General features: G+C 35.4%; 1 protein-coding gene across 1 annotated transcript; it reads right to left on the reverse strand.

Annotated features, from left to right (window-relative positions):
• Nucleotides 1-1,460: 1,460 nt before the first annotated feature.
• LOC111878327 (transcription factor ORG2) lies at nt 1,461-2,934 on the reverse strand. Its single transcript, XM_023874839.2, has 3 exons — nt 2,520-2,934; nt 1,879-2,283; nt 1,461-1,701 (listed from the first exon to the last, which is right to left on the reverse strand). The coding sequence occupies exons 1-3, from the start codon at nt 2,892-2,894 to the stop codon at nt 1,615-1,617; spliced, it is 867 nt and encodes a 288-aa protein (XP_023730607.2). The 5' UTR covers nt 2,895-2,934; the 3' UTR covers nt 1,461-1,614.
• Between the last annotated feature and the right edge of the window lie 7,903 nt (nt 2,935-10,837).

Consider the following 10,837-nt stretch of genomic DNA (forward strand, 5'->3'; position numbering starts at 1 on the left):
ATTAGGGTTTCAAAATGGAGGCTAACAGAGATGGAGGATGAAGGTAGGAAAGGGTTATCCAAACCCCATAAATTAGGGTTTTCCCTATGCTTGCGTACGCCCAGCATACACACACGTATGCCCATCGTACGTGAGGGAGGTCCTCGATCATCATTTAAGGTCCTACGCCCGCCATACCCAACCCGTATGCCTAAGGTAGGGACTAATTTTGCATATTTTAAGGAAATTGGGCCATTACTGAAATTACAGTGAACACCGGTGTTACACCAGGGTTCAAAATAAGGGTGCATACCATATTCATTCTTATATGTCATCGCCATTACCATCATCGATTTAGTATCCACCACCGGTTGACCTGGCCTACCACTGCTCCACCAAAGCTTTGCTTCCTTGGAAACCCTCTTCTATCTACCTTGTCGCCAATACACATTGCATCGAAGACGGTTAATGTCACCCCAATATGACATCATCTTCGCCTTTCTCCCACTGCCATTCTCCACTTTCTCCGCCTCTACTACCGCCTCCATCTACTCTGATTTTTCTACTTTCTTTGAAGAAGGTAAAACCTAAATTTTTGATATGAATATACGAATTAAATCCATTTATTATGGGTGCAAAACAAGGCCGAGAGTGTTGATATTACTTTTATTTGGTTTGCTTCTATGTTACAACTATGTAACTTGGTCATATTATAGGGCTATTGTACATGCTTGGTGATTAGTTGTAAGGGATTTTGAATACTAAAACTTCTCATGTTATTGTTTATAGAAGTACATACTGCTTGGTAACTTTCGTATCTGAACAAATGAACTAGATAATAGCGAATGTTGACAAACATGACATTGTAAATGTATGAAATGTATTGGCTTGTATTTAAGTTATTTTTATGAAATAGGAGTAAATGCAAAGTAAATATTTATAACCGACAAAGTTTATTGTAATGTTTATCAGTTTAATTTCTGGTTGAATAGTAATTTTATTGTTAGGTTTAATATATTGGACCCTGTTAGGAAATCTGTTAATAAAATGGTCAAACTAGGTTAAATTGCATTCCGTTAGAAATATGTCGCTTCCGTTGGTAACTGATCATCAATGTCGTCGGTAATGTTTACCATGAGTAAAAATGTGACAGCTTGAATTTTGTTGGAAATCCGTTGGTAAAGGCTATTACCCACGGATTCTTCCATCAGAAAATCGTGATTCTCTAGCTACTAGTGCTGTGTCAGATACTAGGGTTTGGTTTGGGTTTACACCATCTTTCACTCTTTTATATGACCTGTGTATATAGTAACTAGACCGAAGAGAGAACTCGTTCATTATTCTCATTATCTCTTCACACACTTCACAGACTTGTTACCACTTCTCTCTATAGTTAGGGTTTGTTCATATGATTAGGGTTTGTTCATAGAGTTCAGTCGTCTTTCTTTACAGTTTTGCATGATTGTTATATTGAACTTTGTTTGATTAAATGTGAGCAAATCTTGTAACGAGGTTTCAAATGTATTTCTATTCTGTTTAAATAAAAGCGAGTTTTAAGAGTTTAACACCGCAACATTAGTATGTCAAAACTAAAGCTTGCTAATTACTAGACATAATATTTATAGTTATTCCTAATTAGCGTAAATCTCGATCTGATTGATGGTGGAAAGAGCTAAGCTTCTCCTTCAGTCTTTCAAAGTCTATGCGATTATCACCTTGCACCTGTTTAACACAATGATGTATTATATAGCTACTTCCATAAAGTATTAGTTACAATATATACATGTAATTATAATGTGTATGATTTTTTCCATGAAAAGAATAGCCATATATTCAGGATGAAGTTAAATAATCGCTAAAATTATTTGAAATTTGTGGGAGGGAAGACCATTTATGTACCTGAAGATGCAGAGTGCTTAATGACATCCCGTCTCCTGAACATCTGAATGAAGTTGCATTCAGTAAAACAAACCCATTTTCATCTTGCTCTAAGTATTCCAAAACGTCAGACAATAGGCCAATATCCCCACCCTTGCTCATATCATCAGTTGCAGAAATTAATTGTATAACAGCTTCTTTCACTCCTAAAATTCTTACACAAGAAACGACCCATGATTTTGTTTCGATAGTTGCATCTTTACCACTTTTATTCTTCGTTGCTACATGTTCTTGCCTCAAATTAGCTTCAGATGACGAATATGCCAAAATCTTTTCTTTTTTATGTATTAATGTCTCTACTTCCTTCTTTAGTTCCGGTATGTACTTAACTGCACGAGATACTGTCCCTGGGATACTTACTTTTTTCTGTGGCAAATTAAAGAGAGTCATGAGTCTAAGCCCACTGAATAAAATAAGTCGCTACAAGAATTAAGCTACATGCAACTCAAATGTCAGTCATATGTTAACACATGTAGAAACTGTAGATTGTTTTGGTCTTTTTACATATGTATATAGCTAAGATCATCAAGATTGACAACGAAAATTATATTAACTATTGAAATTCTCACATTCACATCACAACATATTAGATGTTGAAGCACCTTTTGATCACTGGAAATGGGAAGCAGTGAACGAAGGAAACCATATAAGTCGTTCACCCTCTTACGACGATGTCTTTCACTGGCATTATGATTGAGCTTCTTCACCACCATGAAAGGATCAGTGGAATCGCCATTTACAAGCCCTCCAGCAGATATGGAATTTTCGACAGGTAAAAGGTCATGCTGGATGTCATCATATCTATGAAAATCAAGAAAAGGATCATATGTATTTGTTTCAACTTCCAAAGAAATATTATTGCAGTCCAGTTCAACATTTTTCTGGATGAGATCCTCTGAGGGCCATCCATAGGTAGTTGAGAATAAAGGGGTTAATGCTAGCATCTTTTCTTTTCCTTCTCTTCTACTAGTGGGCATGATTTTTTGCAGATAAATTTAATGGGAAAGTTAAGATAATGAGTTGGTATATTTATACATATATTCTTTTTACTTCAAATACAAGTTTATCCAAACTATAGATCAACGAATAAAAAATCAATTGTGAATCTATTAGGGAATAACTTGTAGCTAATGCGTTCACACGAATAAATCAATATTCTAGTTAGAATATATTAAAGAAAATACTGAAACTAGCTATAAGCAAACAAATTGTTTTTTGGGAGGATGGCTTCTCGTGGAGCCCGTGCTACTTGAAAGCTCTAAGTAAACTTCCCATTGGTTACTCGAATACAAGTTAACAAAGGCGTGTGGTGTCCACGCTTGGGCTACTTTGGCATCATCTTTGAGTGTGCCCATCCTTTTCCCTGCATGTAGATATATTGAACTTAACAAGTCGGCGTTTGTATAGTGAGAGTAGCAAGATGTAATTTCTTATATTATTTGATCCTTGATCCCATTTTGTTCCACTGTGATATCAAAACATTCTTTATCCCATTTTGTTTATGTGAGTGATCTCACTGCTCTTGTGATAAATTAATTTTAAATTATTAAAATACAGCAAGTGTTAAAAACTTAACAATTAATGATCAGTACGTTTCATGTCAACCATGTTAGAAAAGTGGTCCGTGTGGGGTTCATAATTTTTTTGTTATGATGCTCCATTTTTTAAGTTTTTTTCCCCCACTTTGCAGCTTTTATTCTTTTTTCTATTTGATTTTGATTTAACATGGTGGAGGCCGATTTGATTGATAATCACTACACGTTCAACTGGATTAAGTGGGTTTCTTTTGGCCGTTAAGTCCATGAAGTTGGATAAATCCATATGCAAGCTTTTCTTAGCTTCTGGCTTACCTTGGTGTTGTGGTCCATATGGAAAGCTCAGAACAACCTTATTTTCAAGAATGTGAGATATTAACCCTTGGAAGATAGGTGGATGAAATTTAACTTATTTTATTTAATTGGATTAAGCATAGATTCACATTTGCCTCGTTGAATTGGCATCATGGATGTAGCTCCCCTATTTTTATATCTTCTTGTTTTATATAACGCTTATTAGCATCTTCCTAGTACCAACCGTTATGGACCAATTAATGCAATGAATGAAAAGAATAAAAGACTATGATCTAGGGTATATGTTAATAAAATAGAATAACATATAATAGCATAAATGTCATTGTCAAGGGTATTTTAATTTATTAAGCTAGATTTAAAAAAAAAATTGAAATTTAAGGATTTTATGGGATAATTAATTTTCTTAATCTAAAAGGGATTAACATTTTGAAAAATAACAAATAACATCTACAAAAATAACTACATTCTTGAACCATATAATATTACATATTAATTCTAAGAAAATGCATATTACACTACAAAAAATCTGAGCATTAGTGATGACACCAATAGGGACGACGCATGTACTTTCCCTATTGGTGTCGTCACTAATGCCTACGAAACAAAATCGCAGTATTCATTTCCCCCCACCCCCCCCCCCCCCTCCCCCCCACATATTCATATCGTCGCTAGTGTTTTGCAAGTGTCGCCTTTAATACCGTCATCACTAATAGTGTCGCCATTATTGCTCACCATCTATGTGCTCTCTTCTTGTGAAATTCAGACCCTCCATCTTGTAGACAATCAAATGGTCCACCTTATTTTCTGGTGATCTATAAGCCACCCTTGGTTACCATCCACCAGAATACATACCCCCTTCTTTCTCTCTCTCTCTCTCTCTCTCTCTCTCTCTCTCTCTCTCTCTCTCTCTCTCTCTCTCTCTCTCTCTCTCTCTTAAAACTAAACTACAACCGCCACCACCACCAACCTTTGGCCACCATCTAGCACCACTAGAACCACCTTATTCTTGAACCACCTTATACCTACAACTGCACCCATCTTCCACCATTCTCCTCTATCAACCATCATCAAAAAACATCTCTGCCGTCAACCGAGATTAGCCACCTTCAAGCACCGCCTTCACTGGGTTTACATTTACGAAATTGAGAGATAGAAAGCTATATAGAAAGAGACTCTTAGAGAGTTAAAGTAATAGACTTTTTTTTTGTAATGTTAAAGTAAATAATTTGTGGATTTTTTTATATAAAAACGGATGTAAATGATAACCTTTTTAAGGAATACATGTAGAAAAATGTAGAACTCCATGAAAGATGAACAAGTTGGTCATAGAGTAATCTTGTAGTCAATAATTTTTATTAAAAAACTAATGAGAAATAGGGGAGACACCAATAGAGGCGACATTGACATTAGTGACGATTTTTGAGCAATGGCTATGATGCGATAGGGACGACGTATTGGTGGCGACGTATAGTATTCTTGATAATTTCGGAACAAGAAAGAGAAGCATTAAGAATAATTGAGAATAATAAGAAAACTTAATGAAAATGAACCTCTTCTTTCTGTGAGAATATGAGTATAACATAAAGTGATGTTGATATCGCACGTATTATGTAAAAATAGGAAACAAAGTTTATCATAAACTAGATTAATTTCTACGAAAATAGGATCATGAGACATCACACAATAATTCATAATGAATAATGAATTAGTTCTTCATAAAAATCGATTGGAATTTTCCCTTGTTCACCGGTAAGGAATCATAAACTCAAATTTTCACTAAGACATTTCATTGAACACCTATCAGGCTAGACGGTGTAGAGTTCGGATACCTCGGCAAATTCGGAAAACACCATGTCGACCCCTCGGCTTGGTAACTCGGCTAGCTTTCACCGAGGAGAGACAGTGTATTGGAATAAAAATGTGAACTTTGGAGATGGTCCAATATGAACGTTTTTTCAAAAAAAAAAAATTAATCCTTCATTTTTACCTTAAATAAATACCACTATTTTCCATATGTTATCCCAATTAACCACCTTCAAATTATCAATCAAACCATTCATTTTTTTTGAAAAAAATGGGTTCCTCCTCTAGGAAACACTCAAAACACAAACGTCTCACGTTCTTCACCAACTTTCATTCAAAATCAATGCGATTGACATATTTATTGTCCACCGAATCTACATTTTGGTGGTGTTTACTACGCATTTCAAGCCCAAAATCAACCTCAATATCAAAAACAAGCACAATATCAAAATCAACCTCAATTCCAAAACCAACTACAATTTCCAAGACAACTTTTGTTTCAAAACCAAACACAAATAAACTTCTCATCCCAAATGATGCATGAGTTCAATCTATTTGATGATCTTCCCGACTCCCCAATGAACCACCAAACCTAATTTCAAACTGAAGTTGAACCCAAAGTCGTCTCGAAAACAAAATCTATGTTAGAAGAGAATTCACGACAACCAAAAAAAATGGAAAGGCACCTCCGAAGAAATGGACATCCGCCGAAGAAAATATGTTAGCGCGTGCTTGGGTGGATGTTTCAGAAAATCACACGTCGGTTTCTGAACGAGATGAATCTTGTTGATTATCGGAAAAGAGACCAAATTTATTCTAAGTGGTGAAACTTTAACAAAGTGGTGACGAGATTCAACAGATTGTTTTCGAGTGTGAAACGACAACGGAAAAGTGGTGCAAATGACAAAATCATTTTGCAAAAATCTCTTCACATGTACCGGGAACAAAAAGGGGCGCCATTCAAATTTTTACATGTTTAAAACATTGTAAAATTTTCAAAAAGATGGCGGGATGTGGCAACTTTTGCAACTTTTACGGGTGATTCATCTAAAAGAACCAAAACGTCTGAAACGATATATAGTCAATCGTCCGATGCACATATCGGGATTGATTTCAATAAGAGGAGCATTTTGAGGTTCCAAGAGTCACTCGTCCCATGAGAAGAGACAAAACCAAGTGAAAGGGAAAAGTGAAAGCAACTACTTTCGAAGACTTTGAGAAACTATCAACATAAATAGATTGTTTGGAGTCTTCCTTGGAGCGCTACTTGAACTTTGCACAAGAGAAAGAAAAAAGTTGTGCCATGTCCATTTTAACGAGACCCACAAACAAGCTATCCGGACGTGAACGAGAAATGACTTTAAATGCCAAATAGGAGTTTGCAAAAAAAAAAATATAACATCTATTTTAAGTTTTTTTAATTTTACTGTCTTATTTTTTTTGTATTTCTATGTTTTTTAAATTTCTTGTTTTGTAATTTGAATTTCTATGTTTTGGTGTGTTGTATTTTTATTTTAAGTTTAATGAATTTTATGTTTTAAAAAAAAATGCTATATTTAAATTATTTATTTTGTATATTAAAAAAAATAACATATCAAATGTGGCAACCTACGCCTACGCCTACAAAATGACAAATTTTGGTAAGTACGATCTCACAGCTACGTAGACCGTGGTAATTATGACATCACACCGACTATCATTAAGCATTACAACTATATATCACCATTTCATGAATTCATTTCATCACTTACATATTCCCATCATACAAGCCAATGAAATGCAAGTATAATAGAAATCAAAGACATTTTGAAAAGCTTCCATTAGCTTATATGAACTAGTCGCACGTAGTTAAAATGGATTTCTCTAAAGTCCAACTATTACGTACAATTTACAAACAATCATATTATATGAAATTTTCAATATGCGTGGATATGAGAAAAGAAGAAGCCCTAACAAGCGTTATAATTTCACACCATATTCAACTATATTCAAGTTTTTTTTAGTATCGAAAAATTAATCAATTTGTAGATACTTACATGCTTTTGTAATTGGTGAAAAAAAAAGCTAACAACCAAAAATCCGATTGCCGGAGTCTCTCCGCGGTGATCTGTTTATGTCCCCAATTGAAACATGAGAGAATGTGAACAAGGCAGGTGATCGGGAAACTTGAGATGAAGTCGACGGTGTTTTAATGGGATGAAGGTAGACGTGATTTAAGGGGATTCTCCAAGATTTAAGGGATTTACCACCATCTTTGCCACCGCAGACGTCTTCCCACCATCATCTGTTTTATCACCATCTTTGCCACCGTGGGTAGAGACGAAGCACCTCTACGACACCACTATGTACAACCGTCACCACCAACACCACCGACTGAATATTTTTCAAGTAAGGTTTCTACTTTAACTTTTGATTTGTTTTTCATTTTGATTTAGGGAAAATTCTCTACTAGAAAATCTGATAATACCTACATCAAAATCCATAGGTATTCCGTAGGTATAGCGTGTTACCTACGGAATTGCGACGGAAAATGAGCCGTAGCATAATCGCTCGTGGGTAAATGTTAGGGAAGCAATTGTGATGGAATCCCTACGGAATACCGACGACACTTTTCCGTAGGTAATTTACCGACGGAATACCTACGGAAATTAATAGCTACAGATTTCCTATGGATTACCAACGAAGTTGACCGACATTGACTTTATTACCTACGGAATACCAACGGCCCAAATTACCGACAGATTTTCCGTAAGTATTCCGTCACTAAAATGATTTTTTTTTAAATCCAGTTATTTATGCTAGTAATGCAAAAAAAATGACTATATAAAACTGATAATACTATTCATATTCAATGTATTTCATAAAAGTAGCTTAAATACTTACCAATACAACTCATAAAAATACAATGCATTTTAATTGTCTTATCCAACTTTGTAGGATATATTCCTTGTACTGAATTTACCTCAAAAATTAGAAAAACTAATGTTCATTTACATGATAAAATCTATAAGCAAGTTTAGTATTTTATAGCTCTAAAACCTTTGGATAATGACCGGTAATAAAATCCCAGATTCAGTACTTCAATTATTTATAGAGTAAAGAATTTGGAAAAAACGGAAAATTATAAAGAATAGCAACGTACTTTACTCCCACTGTCAATTTGGGCAACGTACTTATAAGGCTCACATCATTAAGACCTGAAATGCACACCACATACATCAGTTCTATACTCTTTTATGTAACTTGTATACCTCTTACTTTATATGACAAAATATGTACTCCATAATAAAAAATTTACTCAACTTTACACGAAGATGGTAAAACAAATACAAAGTGTAGCTTCCTCGTAACAATGACTGCAAAATATGTTCCTTAAACTCAGGAATTAGCGATGCGACTATGAATTGGCATACCTATTCGGAACCGAAAAATACTTAGCCAAAATCGACTTTGTTCTGCCAGAAGCTGAGTTGTTAGCTGAAGGAGCCATAGATGAACCGCTACTAGGGTATGTTTACAAGCTACAAAAGTCGAACAAAATGGACTTCTTCCAAGTCCTCGACAAACACTTAGTTCCCACAAAATTCCTTCAAAAGTTCTTCAGTCGTGCATACCAGTCCGAAGCTCCAGAACATATTAAGGCAAAGTTTGTGAGTCGGCTTCAATGGTACATTGAAGTCAGAGAATGGTTGTATCGAGTATATGTCTTTATCAAGGAAGAAGCAAACTGAGCTGATCTGATTGCTACGTTCACTTAGGGGGAGATTGTTAGTACCTGAAAATGAACCTCTAGGAATCACGCAACATGTTTCAAGATCAGTCTTAGTTCCGAAGTAAAAGATGTTCCAGAGTAGATAGAGGAGAAGATTTCGCGTCATAAGTAAAAGCTTATGGTACGAAGTGAATGAAGTTTGAGATGGTGAAGATTTTCCGAAATCAGTTTGTCCGTCTACATTAATTATTTTTTTCATTTTGTTTGATGTAATGTATCATAGAACATAGTATCTTTTGTCAACTTAGATAATCAAAGTGTCAGGAGTAACTCTATTATCCAGTTCTATGTATGCTTTTGGGTTAGTACGATGTGACACATTCTCCTACTTAAGGAGCATTCAATGACAAATCATAGTGATAGATTGCCTCTCCAAATATAGATATTTTTCACATTTACTTCACTTGCACCTTTCTCTCAAATCATTCTTTCAAACATTCCTTGTGTTTATTTATTGACTTACTTGATCATATTCATTATCTTATATTTAATACTTGAATTACTTTGTTGATTCTTATACTTAGTCCTAACTGGTCTTGCCAGACTTAACTGGAACTATTTAGTTAGTAGCAGACATTGATTTTAAGCATTAACTCAAGGTTTGAGTTTTCAAGCCTTGTCCCTGAGCAATCAGATCCTTGTTCTCACATTCAAAAATATGAGCTAATCGTTAACAACAACAAGATAAACACAGTTTCTCTATAAAGCAACTCTAACCATCAATCAAACGATTCTTCAAAACCTTGCACGTTAAATTAAATTAAACTACACCAAATCATCCAAAAGAACGTCAATAGAAATTAAGTCTATAAAAGTGTAAAGCACTAGAATATGTCGCTTGCAATCAACAACAACGTTTCTTCCACATAAGTAAACACCAGATGTTTACCACTAACTGGATAATAGCATGACAAAGGAGGTGGGGTTGTATATTTCAACAGAATACACAAAACAAAATCTTCTCGTTACCAAGAAGACTCAGTCCAATCCTACTTACTTTGAAGGTAACTATGATGGTCCGACGACCACTTCCGCAGGGCCACCGTCGGTTACCAGGTCGCCACTGACCACTCACCCTACATCCATAGTCACTGCTTATGTATCTATTCCTGCTGCTTCTTACCTTCTATATCAGTTTAAGCACAACACACACACAAATGTAAGGATTTTCGCCGGTCGCTCAGCTACCTACGCCAGCAGTGGTGGGGATAGAAATTGTCGATTCCAACAAACGTAGTGGAGTTCAAATCGGGTAAAGGGAGATCATAGAAATCAGGAGCAGGATGAGATGGTGGAAAAAGGCACATGAGTATGATGATGTTGTTCGCAGTGGTTGATTCGGGTAACGAAGAAGGTTCCGACATGGTCGATTTCCAGTTTTGATTTGGAAAGCGGGATGAGGGAATGAATTTCTCTATCTTAGAATTTAGGGATGGGGAAACTTAAAAGATTTTAGGGACAGAGAGGAGGGAACTCAAAAGAATTGTGAGGTTTG

Source organism: Lactuca sativa, chromosome 5 (assembly GCF_002870075.4).
Source record: "Lactuca sativa cultivar Salinas chromosome 5, Lsat_Salinas_v11, whole genome shotgun sequence".
In the NCBI taxonomy this organism is placed as follows: domain Eukaryota; kingdom Viridiplantae; phylum Streptophyta; class Magnoliopsida; order Asterales; family Asteraceae; genus Lactuca; species Lactuca sativa.

Coding starts and splice junctions, on each gene's coding strand:
- LOC111878327 (XM_023874839.2), bottom strand. CDS start 2,894: ATGCCCACTAGTAGAAGAGAAGGAAAAGAAAAGATGCTAGCATTAACC. Junction 2,284..2,519: donor CCATTTCCAGTGATCAAAAG/GTGCTTCAACAT, acceptor AATTTGCCACAG/AAAAAAGTAAGTATCCCAGG. Junction 1,702..1,878: donor TAAGCACTCTGCATCTTCAG/GTACATAAATGG, acceptor TGTGTTAAACAG/GTGCAAGGTGATAATCGCAT.